Source organism: Stegodyphus dumicola, chromosome 9, assembly GCF_044657685.1.
Source record: "Stegodyphus dumicola isolate Sdum_Otavi_A_Nest chromosome 9, ASM4465768v1".
Lineage (NCBI taxonomy): Eukaryota > Metazoa > Arthropoda > Arachnida > Araneae > Eresidae > Stegodyphus > Stegodyphus dumicola.
In genome coordinates this window covers 102,816,634-102,837,997 of record NC_140776.1, presented here as the reverse complement: position 1 = coordinate 102,837,997, position 21,364 = coordinate 102,816,634, and the positions used below count along the sequence as shown (strand labels likewise).

General features: G+C 30.1%; 1 protein-coding gene across 2 annotated transcripts in view; it reads right to left on the bottom strand.

Moving 5' to 3' along the window:
* Positions 1-2,001: 2,001 nt before the first annotated feature.
* Positions 2,002-21,364, bottom strand: part of LOC118187678 (thimet oligopeptidase-like) — a 93,890-nt gene continuing 74,527 nt past the window's right edge. For both annotated transcript variants that reach the window (XM_035357948.2, XM_035357946.2), the window contains exons 13-16: positions 17,528-17,759; positions 12,812-12,943; positions 7,480-7,596; positions 2,002-2,178 (exon numbers count right to left, since the gene is read on the bottom strand). In XM_035357948.2, the coding sequence (XP_035213839.2) occupies positions 2,095-2,178; positions 7,480-7,596; positions 12,812-12,943; positions 17,528-17,759 (565 nt within the window). In that variant the 3' untranslated portion in view covers positions 2,002-2,094. The remainder of the gene's footprint in view (positions 2,179-7,479; positions 7,597-12,811; positions 12,944-17,527; positions 17,760-21,364) is intronic.

The following is a 21,364-nucleotide window of genomic DNA, read 5'->3' as shown; positions in this document are numbered from 1 at the left end:
ATTTAAAGCAATCCATTATAGCACTTAAATGTAGGTATTTCGTCTACAGATTTCAATAAATGAAATACAAATTAATATATTAATTTTTAGTGATTCTAACTTTGTACCTGAAGCAATTACACAAGCTTGCTCAAGAACTGAAAAAAATATTCACAACCTACATGATACTATTCCTTTGTCTGTTCAGTATATACTGCAGTCAAGACCATACTGAAACAAATTTTATGAGACTGCCAGTTAATTAACCAAGGAAAGCCAGGTATCTGGGAGCAGAGATAAAACCTGCTGGTCTGTGAAATTTATGCCAAAATACACATCACTTAGACCGTTTAAAAAAAAATAAGATCCAGATATCTTAAAAGAATGACAAACAAATGACACACAGACATATATTAATTGTACCAACTGCCTTGATATTGAACTTACTCCCAAGCATACACACGTGGCAAGTCCTTCAGAAATTTGATGGACAGCTAGCCTTTTACAGGAAAATTTTCTAAATGCACAAAAGAATAAAAAAAGAAGATCTTTATTGGAACAGTAAAATACAACTTAACCACGCATCACTTATCCAGGACATGGCTTAACAAAAATGTTGGAGTTAATTAATCATTTGGAAAATAAATCATTTTAAATAAACTTTTCTAAGCCACTTAACACTTTAGAGATTAGCTACATATTTTATGAAGAAGATAACTAATCTCACTAATCTTTCACATGTTACAGAAACTGCCGTTTTATTTGCAAAAATAATGAATCTCTCAGAAAGGCATAATTTTTTGTTTTACAGGTCATCAAATAATGATATCATATAGATACTAATAAGTAGGGACAGAAATGAGCTCCATGCGGTCAATGTTACCTCATGGATCAATCTGACAATCAGTCCAATGGCGATGGTGTTGGAAATAATAGTACCATGTGTGTAATGACATTCACACATGGTACAAAAGAAGGATGATGAGTAGAACATAATTGTATATTCGGTATATACATATCTTGCAAGGAAACAATAGAGGTACATATAGTCATTCTTATACGCCCACTTTAGGATGTCTTAGAGAAACAAATCTACAAAGCTCATGCATGTTTAACTTTGAAATATTAGCAGTATGGCTTAGAATAGCGTCAACTAACTACAACGAGGCATCATAGGCTGGTAATGTATGTAGCACTGTCTGCCCTTTATTTCAAGTATAAGATGATCATTTGAGAGTAAATAATATAAGAACTTCCCATGATTTTCATGCAAATAATTTTAAATTGTAGAAAACTCAGGAAGGGGGAAGCATTCTCATATCAAGGAAAGAAAATTAGATGCATGCAGTTTGACATACAAATGCAATTCTAGCAACTTTGCTGTTACAAAGAATTGCCCTGAAGATTATATATTTATATTGAATGGTTATCTATTACACAGTGAATGCAGCGGATAACAACATCAAATTCTTTATGCAACTGACTGACTGGATGTAAATATCAAAAGTGGTGCATAATTTTTGCAATAAAATTAGACACAGATATTATGAAATTACTATTTTCATAAAATACAAGAAAGGCTCAATGTGAGGAATCAAGGGAAAGTGACCCCCCAAAAAACTGTGTCTTCATAAAGTTATAATTCTAATTTCTGTAAGCTTATTAATGATTTACATGGTTGCTATGGCAAAAAAAGCACTTATTAAAGTTAATATTAGTAGAATTAAACTAGGCATCAGCAAATCATAAATATTAACATAACTAAACTAATGCAGTACAAATGTATATTTTCTGCAATTTAATTTATGTAGCAAAATTATTCATATGCAAATATTTATGAATGCTTCAGATAAAGTATAAAAATCTTCATTTTATGTGAATTAATATATATAAAAAAGTTGGTGGCAGTAAGTCGTTATTTGTTTGTTTCCATATAAATCAAAATACATTTGTTTTCCTTAGTGCCATAAATGAATTTAATGAAAGCTGCACAAGACACACACACAATTTCTTTTTAACAGATTAGTTTAAAATATGTTCATAATTTTATTAAAAAAATGTCTGTAACATGACATCAAAATGCAACAGTTTCACAACCAAAAATAAAAATAAAAATTAAATTTGTAGGCCTTTAGATCGTAAGAAGGCATCTTGAGTTGGCTGACGACCCAAGAAGTCAACTACCATGTCAATAGCATCCTGAAAAGTACATATTTATATACATAATTTATATTATATAATATAAAGACAGAAAACTAATAAAAATACTTAAAATCTAACCAAATACATAAACAAAAAGGAGGACAAGTAAATATTGGAAAGATACAGAAATTAATTTAAAAGTGCAACAATAACAAAAAAGAGGTTAAAATATGAAAAGAGATATCTTTTATTTGCTTACGATTAAGAAAACAGCTACAGTCTCAATGCAAAAAACTTAATTAAAAAAAAAATTTAATTTTAAAGATATGAAAGAATATGATAATAATAAAGATTTTAAAACATAAATGAGATCATACGTGTACAGTTCTCCACTACTTTAACTCCTATAATCATTAAGACAGATGGATGACATATCACCTATTCTATCTTCTAAGTAGAATGATCACAAATACAAATTAAAGTTTAAAATAAACTTCTGTGTTAATATGACAGTCACATATACTATGCAATTGCAGAAAATTAATAGCCATTGCTTGAATGAAATGTAGAACAATTGTTCTAGTCAAATTAAAATATTAAATACAAAGTAACACAAGCCTAAATAAGCCTTCGCTTGGCCTTAAACATTCACAAAACAAATGCAGCTAATTAAGCTGAAGCAGATAAATCAGTCCAGAAGCAGGGAGGCATTACAGCAAAAGCTTTCTCCCAAACTAAAAACTTCTGTGCTTTTTGCATCCTGATAGAAGTTAATGAAAGTAAAAGTGTTGGCATAATAAAATAATTAAGATAACTGAGTTATTTAAACATTAACCCCTATATATGTATAAAATAACTTTAGCACTCAAACCCTCATATTAAATGCTAGTAACAGCATTTATTAAATAGAAAATAAAATAAAAAAACTTATGGAGAAAACACTTGATTAATTTTGCATTTAACTTTCATTATACAGTCAAAAGTCGTTAATCCGGACTCGTCGGGACTTCGGCGATTCCGGATTATCGATTTTTCCGGATTATAGATCATCAGTTTAAATCTGGTAAGATGGCATGCAAAAATTACAAAATTAAAAATATGAAACCGTAATTTATGAAATAAAGAACAATTATGATCTAAAGGGTATCAAAATTTACAAAAAGAAAAAACTTAATATTTATTTGTTTACTTTATTAAACATTTCCTTCAATGTAAGTTTTCAATGTTTCATGTGATAATACTTTCTCTTTAATTCCATTAAACAGACATAATTTCTTGTTTAGTTACAAAGTTCGGCTGTTCAAGTCCTATAATTGCTGTGTTGAGAATACCGACTAATTTGTCAATCGAAATGTTTTCGTTTCAATAACCTCTGGGTCACTTTCTTCACTATCGGAAGCGAGAATTATAATGACGAGGAACTTGATTTAAATCATCCGCCACGTGAAATTGATAAACAGATTTCGGATTTCAAAACATACTTTCGCTTTGTAGATACAAATTACATATTAGTAAATATATATTGGAAATTCTATTTGACATAATCTTTCTAATCTATCATAATCTAATAATAACGTTTCTCCCCCCCCTCTGCCGCAGAGCAGCGTGAAATTGATAAACAGATTTCGGATTTCAAAACATACTTTCGCTTTGTAGTAAATATATATCGGAAATTCTATTTGACGTAATCGAAAGTTCAAGCTTACTTTTATAAAACTGCTCTAACAGTCTGCAAAAAATAATAAGCCGGATCCAATTCGAAGATTAAGGAACAACGCAATCTGCAACATTAACTGAATTAGATAACTTTAGCTTAGCGTAGAACTCCGTTACACATTAAACGCGCATGCGCACAAACATATTCGCAGCTGTAAGGGTCTTACGCGCTCTCGTAAACGCCTGTGCGCATGCGTGAACGCGATGCATGCGCAGAAAGTTTGTAGCTTTGAGGTCCGGATTATAGATCATTCCGGATTATGGGTGTCCGAATTAACGACTTTTGACTGTAATTAGTTTGTATAATACTGAAAATATACATTTCATGCTTACATGTTTCTATTCATATTTTATTAATTAAATAATACAGTTATATAGTTTTATATATAGGTTTAATAAATTACTAACCGATAAGCATTATAAAAATTTTTGCAGTAAAACTCTTTTTCTTAATATTGCATAGTGAAATTTAACTAAAGGGTACCCCTAGAAAGTTATTTTCATTGGGTACTGATGAATATTCATTGTTTAATAATTAGGGATTAAATATTAAATAACAGCTTAAATTTTCAGCTTTATTTAAAAAACTGATGGCATGAGACAATAATCATTTGTTAACAATCATAAATATTACACATTGATGCAGAAGATTGATTATGTAGTAGAAATACTATAAGAGATAAGCTATTTAGAATAAAAATTTGCAAACAGTACTTTTTTGCTTGTACCATTAAATTCCTTGAAAAAAGCTCTATCATTTAAAAACCAAATTTTTGTCTCTAGCCTGAAAATATTACCCAGATTATCCCTATGGGCACCCTCGTGACTATGGAAATCAGTGATCTAATAAAGTTAAGAGTGATGAGCTGCTAACAGGCTCCCTTCTTAAGCAGAGGAATGTCCACAAACCAACTCCAACTAGTCAAGCTCTACGATGAAAATGCACCTTGAGTGGATTCTTACAAATATTTAGGAGTTTACTTCGATGTGAAGTAGCTCTGGAGTAGTCATATCAACTATACCATATCTAATGCAAGGACAGCAAGAAATCTCATAATGCAACTAACTACACATATATAGGGTGTTTCAGCAAATCAGTTACAGACTTTCAGAAGAGAAAAAGTACACCTAGACGATGGAAAATCACATACCAATGTATGGTCGAAAAGGCTTTCCTGGCACAGTAGTAACAACACAAAATGCAACAAAACATGATAATGAACAGGGTGAGGAAACATGTTTATTATGCTTAGTACAGCAGAAATCAAGAAATAAGAACAAAACAGACAATGGTTGTCATCAAAGAAGGTGTTTGAAATTATGACCATGGATCCTGATGCAGACCTCACATCCCTAGCATATGGATAAGTTTGAATTCATTCCAACTTTCTTCCTGGTTTACATGAATATAGGTACTTAATTTTTTTAATCATAAACACACATATTATTTCTAGATTAAATTTTTCTTTTATGCAGCTAGATCTAATAAAAATGATATAATTACAAAAGTAATTTAGAAAGGGAATTTTATATCATTATGCATAAGGATATTTCATTTTTTAATGATCCCAGACTCTGCAATAATTAATTATAGATCAGGTTATTTTTTATCCCTTCAACAATTTCATTAATTATTACTTATCTTCCTTTAATGATTTCTAATTTTCAATGTATACTGGCTTTTCTTATTTTGGGCAGAATATCAGTGCCTTCATTTCATTTTGGGTGTTATTTACCAATGAATTCAATGACAAGAAATATAACTCACAATAAATGCCAATCATAATTTTCTGATTCTTTCTTTCTCATTCTACATATTAAAATTCACTTTAGTGATAAAACACAATGATGCTATCAAAATCTAAAATAAATCACATTGTGAAAACTGAAGAAATATAGCATGAATGATTTAACTAAAAATAACTGTAGTTAACATTAACAAATCTCTGAAATGAGATATCTGTTTAAATTTGTAATTAGCTAGCTACACAGATTCTCATCCCTATTTTGCAAAAGTAAAATATTTCTAAGAATTTCATCAAAATGTGGAGGAAACAAAGAAAAACTTATTATTTTATACTGGAAAAATTTTTAGTATTCCAGTGACTTTGAGGGAGAAGGGGGACCTTAAAAAATCATATTAAATTATACCAAAGCAAGTATATATAAATTCACAACCCTTGTAAATTGAATTAAGATATGTATAGTGTAGTCTTACTTTTCAAAACTGGTTCCCATCTTGGAAAGCTCGCAGCTAGTGGGAATAAAAAAGCTACATTCTGAGATTCAGTAAGTATGTATGAGAAATAAGTATACAAAGGAGGAAGAGGATAAAGATCATCTAATATCTTTTATAACCAGGAGAGGCACCATAAATTCCTATATTTACCCGTTCCTATGCTAAAAGTTGGCCACTGTTTCTGTTCTAATTGAGGTGAAAAACTTGAAATATGCATGACTCTTGAATTGATGCATTTTCCTTGTCATACAGTTTTCCCCAAGAAATTCAAATTTTATATAAACCTGTGAGGTCTTTCACAGTTAAAGGTCACACTTTTATGCAATTATGGAATAAAATGAACACTGACTGATATTCTGACTTTTTAACTTCCTTTATAAAAGTGAGAATCCTCTTTGGATTTCTTATTGTAAGCAAAGAAGGTGTTAATTTAAGTTCCTTATAAAAGCAAAGTAATATAAGTAAGCTTTAATCAAGCAAAAGTTATACATATTAAGCTTTATCCCTCATAAGTATTTCTATTCAGCAATATAATACAATAAACCCTTGCTGAATGTAAATTTGCATATATGTGCTATTTTAATTGTTTCATTTATCTTGTCCAATGCTATACAATTTCATTCATACCCAGAGTGTCGACTGCGTTGCAATAGCCAAAAAAATTTTACAAATTGCAAAACCAGTTAGCAGTGAAAGACTTTCCAGACATGGAGGAAGGAAAAATCATAGAATTAATCAAGAATGACAATCAAGAAATGATGAATGAAGAAATGGATAATCTTATAACAACTGTTGACAGTAAAAGCAGCAGTTGTGAAGAAGAAAATAAAGCAACTGTAACTTAACAAGAAGATAAACGATTTGGAAAAAAAAGCACAGGAACTTCCAAGTAATTTCAGCTAATAGTTTCATTTTTTCTTTTTAATTACATGAATATTTAGGTTTTAAGTTTGTTCGCAAGGGTATACTGTAGTAAAACCTCAACTTTATTTTTAATTTTAAAAAAAATACTTTTTTCTAGTTCTGAATATTTTTTTCTCTAATGAACCTAAGCTGACTTTTATTATTGTAACAATTTACTGCATGAAGATAATTAATGCAATTTACATGCATGAATATATAACACACATGAGTATCTGAAATTATAGCGACTGCTTAATAAAAAGTTATGCTTTCAAACATAGCATATTACCATTTACTTAATAAAAATGTTTATATTATTCAGTACAATAACGCTTTCTCTATAAAATTTAAATAATTTTAATATAAAAACAAACAAGTGTACAATATTATAAGTGTATATATACAATATTACAAGTGTATATATTTGTACGAGTGTACAAATATATATGTTTATGCAATTATTCATATTTTCAATGCATGCAAAAAATATATCATCTTACTTTTGAAGCACCAGGTTGTAAAATTTTCTTTCTGTAATCCAGGCCAACTTCGGGATTAAACAGATTTCCACTTCCAAAGCGAGAAAAAAACATATCTGCACTATACACTTCACTCCACTGTAAAATACAATAAAATTTTCTAATATAGGCACTGTGTTGCAAATATCTACCTTCAAATTTGACCATTAAAGTATAACAGATGAAAAGCTTAAATTTTATATAAGAAATTTTACATTATATGTATACTCCAACATCATCCATCCAATGAACACAATAATGTATGTATGTATGTGTGTGCGTGAATATGGCAAAGCCTTGAGGGCTATCTGCCTAAGGGGAGGGATGCCTTTGCAGAGGACTTTCTAAGGGAAACTGGCTCGTATACACGTTACACCTGGGGAAAACCACGAAAACTCCCATGCAGCCAGCCCATTCGTGGGATTCGAACCTCGGACCGAACTACCAGTGTTCAGCGACTTTACTGCTCGGCCGCTGGTGGGCCATGAACACAATAAAACCCTACGGGAAAAAAATCATTATAATTAAAATTCTGGAGTTTTTGCACTCAGCTAACTGTACATTTTCTGTAAATTTTGCTGACTGGACAAATTTTAAAAGCTACAGATTAAATATTTTGTTTTTCAAATCATCCCTACAATGAGTTCCTACGATGAATATAAGGAAGTTCATAAAACATTTCTGTCAAAATTTAATGTTATTTAAGAAAAAAAATCATATTAACCTGGCATTAAGCATGCTTACAGAGAAATACTCTAAAATGTGCGACAATTTTTTAAAAATGAGGAAAAAACAGAGTTTTTCATTGTTTTCATATCACTGAAGTCTCGTACATAATTTTACAGGCTAATATAATAAAACTGTGATAAAAAAGGCACAATTAATGGCTGGCACAATCAAAAATTATCTGCACTTAAGATGACTATAATATTACCATCACAACCCTTTACGCAAAACTGTTAGATACTCTTGTATAATAGCCAAAGGTGTTGAACAGCCTGTGTAAAACTATATTTTCAGCTGAATCTCATGACTAAAAATTGTTGGGTACGATATGTACACTATTTCAAACCCATCATAACATTTTTAAGAGAACTTACTTCTAGAAGTTGCTTTATAAAGGAAATGAAGTGAAACACATTTAAGAGATTAGATTACTTTAAATCCTAGGATTATTTGCCTAAGTTGGGAGAGGACATTATGGAAGCTATCTGTGAATTCATTACACATAATCTATGCAAACCTCACACAACCAAGACATTAAACTGCCAAATACAGAACACAGCGCAAATTGTCAGGATTTTGTGATATTTGTAGTCCAAAATATCATGGCTCATCTTTTTGTGAGCAAGCAATGTTGTTGTTCATGCGGCTTGGTTAACTGATTAAGGCAAAGCAGCTTAAGGGCTACCTGCATGTGGAGAATGCTTTCATGCTGGACTTTTTAAGGTAAACAGGCTCATATTCATGTTACATATTCATGAAAAAAACTTCCAGGCAGCCAGTTTATTCACAAGGATTTAGTTGAACTATGAGTGTTCAGCATTGTTACTGCTTGACCACTAATGGGCAGTTATTCATGACTTACATCTGTGATAAACTTCACAAGTACAGCTACCAATAAATTATAACTAACTCTTATTTAAGAACTTCAGTAAAAAAAGCTAGTGCAATCAAACCTGCTTAGTTATATTCAAATAAAAATTTTGTATCCTTGCCACAAATTTTAAAATTTTATTTTATTTTGAGGAATATTTGTTATACAATAATAAATTAACAGCAATAACTAACAATCACAACTACTACAAAATGCCAATAAGAAACCCACCAAGATATAGCTATATTCATTGAACACAAACTGTGGAGATTAAAAAAGACAGTGTATATGTTTCAAAAAATATTTATATCAAGTGGTGTAGAAAAAGATTACACCATATATTGAATTCAGAGTTTATTATAGAAACAACAACTAGAACATACTTGCCAACCTATGACACTCAAAAATCAAGAGACTTTTTAAGAAATCAGGAGATTTTTCACAATGTTAAAAAGACTTTTTAAATGATAAAAATATAGTTTTTAATAACGAATTAACTTTAAATAGTTACTAATTCTTAAATGCAAGCAACACAAAAATACCTTACACATAAAAAACATTTTTATTGCTTGCATCGTTTAAGGGGGGGGAAGACACTTTAATCAGTTTTCGTACAAATGTTATGAACAGTGGCAGATTTTGCTTTTGTTAAGAAAGAAACTTCATAATTTTGTTCATAGCAATTGCCACGTAGGCCTGCTTTCGCTAATAAAAGTTTTTCAAATGCATCATCACTAATATTAGTTATGCAGCTGTTGGAACTGTTTCAATTTTTCCTTCCTTTTAGAACTCCTTTCAAGATAATAATAAATATCAACAATGTGTTTATCCACATTTATTGGTAAAGAAGCTGCCCCTTTTTCAGCTGCTAAATTTAAGAGGTGACAGGTGCACCTCGTAATTTGCAAATCTGAATTTTCCTTTGTTAAGATGCCTGCAACAACAGTCTTCAAGCCTTATATTACTGGTGCATTATCAGCACCAAGTGCTAAGCAAATTATCCAGAGGGACTGCAATTTCTTAGCGATTTCACTATCGGGAAACATTTTTCTAAATAAAGCTGCAGCGTGATCCGATGCATTCAGTGGCAGTTGTGCTCCAGTAAAAAGGCAAGATAACAGACATTCTGCAATAATAACTTTTCGGTCCTTTGTTTCCGAAGAAAAATTCAATTTTTCGTTTTTTTCAAAACAACTCATGTTGTCTTTGTGTACACACATGTTTGAGAACATCCGCCCTTCCACATGTGAAATCGAAAAATCGCAATGACAGATGGTACACATCGCAAATTTATTACACTTCCTTGAGGAAATAGTGGAAGGAAAGTCAACTGTGTAGGATTTTTGAAACATACATGAGTATTTCACCTTTCTCACAGACATAACAAAAGATGATAATTTCTAAAACTATTTCCCGAGGCACGTGTACTCACACAACTCAGGACAAGATGACGAAATAACTAAAGAACATACAACTAACAGCTTTGAGCTTGCTTTGTGCTCATTGGCTGATATATGCCAGATGACACGCAGTGGAGCTCAATGCCCATTGGAGAACTGGAGAATGACGTTTCCGGATATGTATGCTCTCACTCACAAAGCAGAAATTCTCATCTGATTCGCAAATCTAGATAAAATTCAATTGCTTTCAGACGTCAAAAATCACTTTTTTTTGTTTTGTTCATATAACGAAGTATTAAGCCAAGTTCCATAAACATCATGAGAAATTTTAAGAATAAGAAAAAGTCTGGAGAAATATACTGTAAATCAGGTTGGCGGGAGAGTGGTTGAAAATCCGGAGAGTTGGCAACTCTGCTATGATATATAAAAGTATCACAGGTTGCTTGGAATAAATGCATAAAACAGGTGACACTTCTTTCCATAAACTATACACATTATCATATGAATTAATCTAACTTTCATTTACTATATTTTACTCAGACTTACTATATTAGAAATACATAACTTAAATCGTCATACATCAACAAATATTAAGAGTCTTAAATGCACTAAGCAACCTAATGTACAACATTTTAAAATGCTATCCTTATTCATTATGTAACAAATCTAATGATTTAAGAAAATCAATAAACAAGGTTACAAGATCTTTTTATTAAAAGTAAATAAATTAACAAACTTACTTCAAAGTTATTTGAGACTGAGCTTTTTATTAATTTAATTAAATAGATGCTTCAAATAGCTTTTGAAATTCAAATAAGAAATACTTGCTAAAAAAAAAGCAATTTATTAACTTGAGTTATAGATTTGTTTTGTGAATCTCCAACTAATTCATAAAGTTTCAGAAGTCAAAATTTATTGCAAGACAAATTTAAATATTTATAAACTAATATTAACAGATCTGATACTATATGGAAAATCAGTGTTTAATTTTTAGAATCCAGCAATACCAGAAACAGCAGCTGAATTTCTTTTTTAATCTCAACTATCTCATATTGGCTTTCTCATATATAAAGAATAAGAAATGTCATAAAAATTTTTATGGATGTTAATGAGATAGTGACAAATCACGGATTTAAACTGTGATTTATAACAAATTTCATCAAGGTTTGCCACAACAACAGGGTGTTGATGGAATGAATTTGACTTTTAGTAATGAAACACCATCCCTAAGCAATAATTTACAATTCATTTAAAGAATTTCATCATAGATTTATGAGTTTAAATGATGGAATTTTTGAAAAACAGCAAAAAGCTACTGTGATATCAGAAAATCTTGACACTGTGAAAAAAAAAAAAAAAAAAAAGATCACTTTAAACTGCCACGACACATACAATGAAAGTAACAGATGTTTCAACATTTCATTGAGATGAGTGCAATAAATTTTACAGGATAATTTAAAAGCGAAAAAGGCATATACATGATCATTCCTCTTTTACTATTAAATTACAATTTAAGAAAAATTTACAAGAACGCCAGAGTCAAATGGTACAAGGGAAATCTCAAAAATTTAATTCTGGGGCCTGAAAAGCTATCTCAGACACTGTAACAGGTGATGACATGCAGATCAATTCCTCTGAACTCAAAACAAAATCAAAATCTACTGTTTTGATGTTTCAAAATGAATCAAATTTTACATAAGGTGTTTATGAAAGAAGTGCTTAAAAAATAAATAATAATTGCTGCACTTCTCATAAATCCTGCCTTGTTGGAATCATTGTTTTGACAGATATAACAGAGCAGCAAATGCAGACTGATATATGACAATTTAGCAAAAACAGTTCCTGAACTTAAAAAAGTGGTGATCATCCCGCACCATGATAATGCAGATTTATATGCTGCATTTCAAAACTATTAATTATTTGAGGCATGAAAAATTACTTTGCTAAATCACAGTCCTCATATGCCTAATTTAGCACCCAATGAATTTTAGTTCCCAAAATTTAAACACAAGCTGTAATGTTATAAATTTAACACACAAAAGAAGCAGTTGAAGTTTGTAAATCACATTCTGAAATACAAATTTATAAACAGCAGTTCTGAAAATTAATCTATTCAGATGAAAAATTTTATTGCTGCTAAAAGCAAATACTTTAAATGCAATGAAAAGACTTATTTCCACACAAAAATATTCTGCATATTATTTTTAAAAAAATTTAGTACTGTAAACTTTAGTATTAAAATGACTTTCTATCAATTGCATGTATTAATATGGAAATAAAATCTTCAAACTAATTAACAAAAACATGAACTACATACCAAATATCCATAATACTGAGCATCATATTCTGAAACAGTATGTGCAAAATGAGTAGCAAAATTCGTTCCTTCTGTGGGTTTGATGCCAACTATTTCTTCACTTAAATCAGAGTACAGTTTTGCTATGTCAGCCTAAAAAGAGACATAAAAAATAATGGTTTAAAAAAATAATACTGTTTATATAAGCTTCAGTGCAAAATTTACCAGAAAATTTGCATGATATCCATTTTTGATGATATTCGAAGTTAGAATTTATCTACGAATACTAGTTTTAATTATAATTTTTCCCACCACCACCACCACAACAACAACAACAACAAAAAAAAAAGATTTTGGAATTTATTATGAAACTACCAAAATGATAGACAATAAAACTAAAGATAACAATATGACAATCTAACAATAACTGTAGTGCATTGCTTGCTTATATCTGTATAATAAAGAATGAGAATTTCCTCATATTGTTAGGAGTGTAACAAAACTATGAGTTGATTACCAGCTGAAATAAAATATTCTAATATTTGTTAAGCAAAAAAATAAAAGAATGAATGAAAAAAATTTATTGAAAGCTGGGTTCTCTAAATCAGTTATTTTATCTATACTATATATGCTTACAAGTTTAAAAAAAGGCACATAAATATTTTCCTGATGATACAAAATATTAAAATCTGTTAAATTCATAGACATATTTATTTATTTATTGTGTACGTAACAAAAGAATAAGTTTTGGGGGATAAATTAGACATTTATGAACAATAAAATATTTTTTTGATATGACAACATGGTAGAAATTTTGAAGCAGCAACAATTATTGTTATAAGTTGTAAATGTGACGTTACATTCTCATGTCCTTAGAAAGTATTTTTTTTGGGGGGGGTAGAGGAAAGGAGTAAACTACAGCTGTTTATTTTCTTTGAAGGTTTGCCTTTCCTCCAGTCTCTTTTTTAGTATTACTGAAAGTTTCAGCTCTTAATTTTGGTTGGCTGAAAATTTCTCCAGCCTTGTTTTATGAAATTATTCCCAAGGAAAATCCTATACTTTCTCTTATTTTTTTTTAAACAGATGAAGTTTTAAAGTGATACATTTTAGTTGAGAGATCTCAAGTGAAGTAGTACAAAATATAGTTGATAGTGTAGAATAATTTATCTGTGAGATACATCTTCTGACATTTGAACAAACTGCCAGATGCAGAACATAAACACGAATCTAAGAATTGAAGCATCTTAGTCTTTTCAAGAAACAGTCCCAGCTGTCATATAAAGATGAAAAATTATGTTCTCAGATGAGACCAACCAATCATGAAATGATATGAGGAACAGTCAACTGGAACATGTCGTATGGGAGGGATTTCAGCATAATAATTATGCTCTCTCAAAAATGCTGCCAATTTTGTGATGAACCAGAAAAACATTGTCCTAGCACTATTCATGTAAAATTTTCATTTTCTTTATTAATTCAGAGTAGCAAAAAAGTCTTATATGGTGTATCAGGCATGAAATGCTACTTTTAAGCTAAAAAAAAAAAAAAAAAAACCTTTAGAAAGGCACAGCACTTTATTTTAAAAGATTTATGCATCATTTAGTCAGCTGCTAGTGCAAGAGCACACAACAGTTACGAGAATTTATGAAATATTCGCCAGAGATTTGTCATACTTAAATAAGACTGTGAATCACTAAATAAATTAAATAAATTAAAATACAGCAAAACAATTTTAAAGTGAACGTTTGCATTGCCTTTAAGAAGTTTCTAATGCTAGCAAGATAAATGAAAAAAAGACCACAAGAAAAGGAAAAGTTTTTTTTTTTTTTGTTTTGTTTTGTTTTGTTGTTGTTCTGATGTATTCAAGAGCATAATCAGATTATTCTAAACTTGATAACATAATTATTTTTTAATTACAGAGAATATTGCATCCTTCATATTCACTAACGTTTTAATCAAATAGTTGTTTACTTGAAAATCGGTATTTTGTTAAAAGTACTTTTCAACTTAAATGGTATGAGGAGAGTGATCAAGAATTGACTTTTAAATATAATTATCTAAAACTTCTAGGTCAAATAAAACTGAGTTTATTAATAACTTATTTATGCATTTTAAACTTTCTTATTGTTATAGTGACAAAAAAGGATAACAAACTACCATGATAGAGTAAAAGAAGCTACTAGATTAATCTTTGATGGTCCTATGTAATTTTCAGACAATAGTTATTTTTTATTCTTATTTTCATTTATTTTTTATTGGTTATTTTTTATGCTGTACCATTATAACTCATTGTGACTTTCAAGTTACTATCCATGATGTAACTTGAAAAGTTAACTGGTTTATTTCCCTTTTGTTCACCACACAGGTATCATGCAAGAGCAAGGTTTTGAACTTTTTTTACTTCTCCCCAAATTTTGGTCAAAAGAGGGTTAATTTAGAAGAAATGTATAATATGTAAATTGGCCTACACCTAGTTTTCAAATATGTAACACACAAACATTAATGGGAAAAATTACATACACATTTACTGTTCATTTATTCCTGATATGGCAAATGCAACTTTCCCAAACATTAGCTTTCATATATGCTAAAAGTATAGCATGTTTCATATTGAATGGGATAAAATGAAAGGAAACCTGTGAAAGCTGTAACTACTTTATTTCGATAAATCAAATTTACAGTGAAATTATAGTCATTTAAGTTTCTATAGATGTTCTATGTGTGCTCCTCTGGTGACATGGCAAATATCTATACGATACTCTAGCTTCTCCCACACTCATGATAGAATATCCTATGTTAATGATTCAAGCACTTCAGTTATACGTTGCTTCAGAAGTTCTGGGGAAATAGAGGCATGAACACTTTGTCTTTAATAAAACACAGTACGAAAAAATCACAAGGGAATAGATGTGGGGATCTCAGTGGCCAACAAAACAATGGAATATCATTTGTTTCAGCATGGCCAAGCCAGTAATGGAGTAGACTATTGCTTAAATACTGGCTATGTTTTTATGCAAATATGATGGATCACCATCTCGCTGCAGAATGAATGCATTGATTTGTGGCACTTCATAAAAACGTTTCACTAATTTTTTCAACCACTCTGGTTTTGCTGCTGTTCACCCTGGGCTGGTTTTCTTACACAAGCAGCCAGTGTCCTGAAACTACTTCACCCACCATTTAATGTTATGATGCGGTGGTTCTTTACAAAATTTCATGTGAAAATGTCTTTGAACAATGACAAACAATGATGTTTTGACATATTCCAAAACCCAGTTATGCTTTCTCCTGCATGGATGGTGACATTTTAATCAACAGAGCCTTTAGCGGCGATTTTGTAATCGGAATATTTTTGCTGCTGCCAGGTAAAACTTGTAAAGATGAAGATTCAGAGTTAATTTGTTTTGGCTTAATAAATGAATTATAGAATTTGTATTATGCTATTCATTTGTTCCCATTCTACATGAAATATCCTGTAGACTAAATGCGATGACTTTACCTTTTAATGTTATTATTGCAGCAAAAATAAAAAATGGATAATAGGGAGAGATTTTGTCTTCTTAAATTTGTATATTAATGGCATAAGGTCCATATTTAGTCTAAGAGAAAAAAAGACAAGCAGATTATCCAGACTTTTTTTAATCTTGGATGGTCAGTCAATATGGATAATTGGAGTTTTGCAGTCATATTTTATTTTTCTTTCTCAGTAATACACTATTCATCAGTTTCAGGCTCTCTGAATATGTGCAACATTAGAAAAGAACTACTAGTTTCATTTAAGAGAAATAATAAATGCTTTGAGAAATTAATAAGTGCCATCCATTAAAAACTGGCAATTCCTATTTAAAATATCTATAATATATACATATATATTAACCTGAATTTCCTTTTTATTTATATTAATAATTTTATATTGATAGGAAATACATTGCCTAACCAGCACTTGCCAATACACTGAAAATGATAAAATCTGTAACTTTGCTTTGATATGAATATTATGGGACACCTATAAGCTATTTATTCTTGATTATTCTAGAAAGATCTGTTTTTAATTTTTTTTGGGGGGGGGTTAGGGAGTGTGGCAATAACCCCTCTTTTGCTTTAAATATATATATATAAATGTGCTTGCTTGTTCAGATCAATTACAATAAGCCTTTATCTGCACTGCATCTTTTCTGGATAGCCCTTTTCTGGCAGAATGAGCTCGGACAGCTTTCTTGTTCATTTCATATTGAATTTTGCTTGATTTTGAACTCTGCATATACTAGATTTTCCAAGAAACAATGCAGAAGCAATCCATTACTGCCAGGCATATAGTGTTTTACCAAAAAAATGTGAGTGTTCCAGTACTCATGCAATGAAACTGTAAATGATGGAAGATGTATGATAGAAGTGTGATGTTTACAATTGCTGGCAAATTGTTTGGATAAGAATCACAAATTAGTTCAAAGGAAATCACTTGCCCCCCCTTTTTTTCAATAGACTTTCATGTTACCAGAAACAACCCAAGGAGATTGATGTGATTTTGAATTTGATTCCCGAAGTACCTTCTGCAGATCAGAAAATCTGTTTACTTGATCTTTTCCTGTCAAAAATGTACTTCTTTGGGAAATGCAGCTGATAGATCATTCGCAATGTATCAGTAGGTGCTGATTAATAAGTATCAAAATATTTTAAAAACTTCTGAAGAAGAGTTTCTAAGATATGTTTACTATTATTTTATAAAGCAATCCTTACCTCTGGATTTGTATAAATCTTGTGATCAAACATTGCTAATACAATCTGCCGTAAATTACGATAACCTGTGTTAGCAAGACGAGATTTAAGTAAGGCATTTATTAAATCTTTAGGTATTTCACTTTTATCAGCATAATGAGAAGACATTCTTTTAAGTGGTTCTATTTCCCAGCACCAGTTTTCAAGCATCTGTGATGGAGCTTCAACAAAATCTCTTTCCACATTTGTACCACTGTATGGAAATAAAAATATCTTACAGCAAAAATGTTTTGTTCATATAGTAACAAGGTTCAGTAATGAAATAAAATAATTTACAGTAATTAGAAAGTAAAGAGGAAAACAAATGACAGTGAAGACAGGAAAAGCTGTATTTATTTACTTTTTGTTTTGTTTTGTTTTGTTTCCTTAATTCAGTGGTTTCAAACTCAAATTGCATGTCGATGCAAATGCATGGCCTGAAAGCAGCTTATGGGTCAGTTTATTTTATACTAATTTTTTACTTCTTTTGCCAAAATGAAATTTTTTAAAAAATAAATTCTTGTTTTAAAATTTCACTCAATATTTGTCAAAACATGCATAAACAGTAATAATAATGATACAAAAGAAAATAAATTCCAATTTATATTTATTTTTTGTCTGACATCTTAAACTTGGTATCTGAAAGAAATTTTTGTTGGTTACACTCTGTAATTCATAGATATTGATAGCTAAATATTAAATTTTGAGACAATCATTTATTTTAAATAATTCCAATATGTTGAATTAACCAATAAATAAATTAGTTTTAAATTAACAAAACAAATTATGAAAACTTTCCGAGTGAGACAAAACCTGAGAATAAATAATGACAATCTACTATCTTCCTTTTATTCATTAAATTTTTCTTTGATGCATACAGAAAACACACATACATTTGCATGTAAATCATTATATACATATTTTTAAATTTCTTAATACAACTTTCAGCTGCAAGACCTCATGATATTTTGATTTTGATAAATTTTGTAACCCTGAAGAAAAATTTCTAGAAACTTTCTTTATCATTAATTATACATACATGCTCATCGTTTAGCCTCATAGGTGATTTTCAACTGCGGAAAAACTATTCACATAAAAATAAATGTATTTCCAAACAAAGCGATTATTCTTATTCCAAAAAAATTCAGGTTTAAAACCATATTTTTGAATCCTGTAAAATCAAATTTATCTCCTTTTGTAGACTTCCGGGGGGTGTTACTTATTTTCACTTTTAATGATAAAGAAAATAATGGAAAATTGGACTCAAATCATTAAAATGCTAAATCTTTCTTTAAATTCTTGCCATAATAATTGAATTGGTAAATGTAAAAAGAGGTTTTTTCAAAAATGCAATATTACAACATACACACTGTGTAAAAATTAGATTCTCAGCCCAAAGCCTAACAGATAAAATAAAAGCGGATACGTGTATACTCACATGAGGCATTTTTACCCCCCAATATAGTTCATGACTCATCACACACCCTCTTCCTTCATGGACTTGTTTGTTAGTCTGTGATCCACATTCTCATTGGGCAGTTGTTTAGTAGCCGGTATTTTTAAATAACTTTTATAAATTTTTCGAAAAAAGTTTTGAACTATAATCTATAAAATTTTTACCATCATCTTAAAGTAGATGCATTTCTAAGCATACCTGCAAAAAATCAGTTTAACATCAAATGTGGTTTAGGCACTCCGTTAAAATTATTTGAAAGAAGGAACACTGTGACTTTTTTTCCGTTCATGTACAAAGTAAAAAGTTAGGAATGATGTAACTTTTTTGTACTGCTGCACAATGGAAGGGAAAGGAAAATAGGTTGCCATATATTAAAAAGTTTGCCAAGTGAATTATTTTTTGGTGCAAACTGAAAAAAAAGTCTGCCAAGATAAATTTTTGAATTTCTCTGTAAATTTCGCAGCAAATTGTACAAAAAAAAAAAAAAAAAAAAAAAAAAAAAAATCCTATTTAGGTATAACTTGAGCCATAGAATCAAAACATGGGGAAGAAAAAAAAAAAAAAAATTCGGCATGTTGTTTCAGAAAAAGTCTGATTTTGTGTCAAAATATGCTATGTCTAAATAGAACAATGCTATATATAAATCTAATTAACAATGCTATTATATAAATGTAATACATATCCTAAGTCACACACTCGAGACATGAAAAAAGAAAGTTGAATTTTGTCAATCGGCCCAATAGAACGGAAGATAAAGATCTGTCACTTTTTTCGCCACAGTGTACATATTTCGAATTAGGCCATTATAGTGAGTTTCTACACCACTTCATTGATAATTGACCAATTTTCTGCCCAATCTGGGAAGAAAAAATGTTGCAAGCTTTAAAAGCTTTAAAAGGAGATACATGTAATTTTTTAAAAATCTTATTGGGATGGGGCCATGAAAAACTAAACTGTTTAAATAACACTAGATTACATGGATCCTAGTTATATCAATGTCATAATTTTTTGTTGTTGACTTCTGACATTCTTGTGGAGAGTGGGATAGTTAGTTTATTAGTCTTGTAAAATTTTACTTTTGACATATAGCCCATTTCATATCTGATGATGCAGTTAATGTCATAATTTTAATTAATTTTCAGTTAATTATCATAATTTTAATTAATTTTCATACATTGCAGCCTAATAAACAGTTCTGGTAGCTGTGGGCTGCCAATATAAGACGAGTGAATTAATTAATACACAGAATTGATCTTGACACATGAAATGACACTGTTTAATCTGTTCTTGACTGGCACCTCAGTCACTGAATAGCTCTCTCAGGACAGCACGCTAACAGGATGCATTGTCTTGTGGGGATGGGCAGATCCCATTCTTAAGCATACCTTTGGGAGGGAAAAATTCACATAAATTTGTAGTCCAATTGTTCAAAAATTTTTGGTATAGTATGAGAGAAGCACTCAGGTAGTTATCAGGAATAATTTTAAAACTTTACCGTTATATTTTCCTTAAAACTTCAAGGTAATATACAGGGGGAAAAATACAGATGATCACATATTATATTCAACACAAAATATTAATAAAAATATAAATTATAAAAAATCTTTTCATAAAAATCCAACATATATAATTTTTGTCTTAACCTCAAATAAAAATACATATATAAACAAATAATCATGCCTGCATTAGAATTACTATTACTATCACTTTCCAATTCTTAAAAAAATATCATCTTTATCATCAGTCTCAAAAAAAGACTCATTTATCATTCATGTATACTCTTCTTCTGTAACAATTTCATTTTGCTTAGATGTAAAAAATATTTGTGAAAACGATAAAAACACTCCACCTCAATGCAAGAAAAGTCTATGAGGAATAAATAAAACCACTAAAATGATAGAACATCTACCCCGCTCTATCACACACATAAGCACACACAATAATAATAATAATAAATAAATAAAATAAAATCTGAAAGCTTTCAGATTTTATATTATACCCAAAAGGGCAAATTTTTTTTAATGTTTTGTGTGTTAATATATTAAATAACATGTTCTTTGCACTTAAACTATAAAATTCAGTTCAACAGCAATATATATATATATGTAATGTTTTCAGTTATTCCAACACATCATGGGCGAATGGTGAGGCTATTCCATTACATGTTCTGGCAGATGGTTCAAGAAGCTGGGATGATTGAAGCACGGAGAAAAATGACGACTCAGGACTTTACACTTTTAACAGCAAGCACATCGTTATTTTAATTTAGAGCAGATGACTTTTTCCAGATGGAGTTAATCAAATAACTTATTCAGCAATTGAACTATTAGATACGACTGACTTTAAACTTTAATACGTCATAA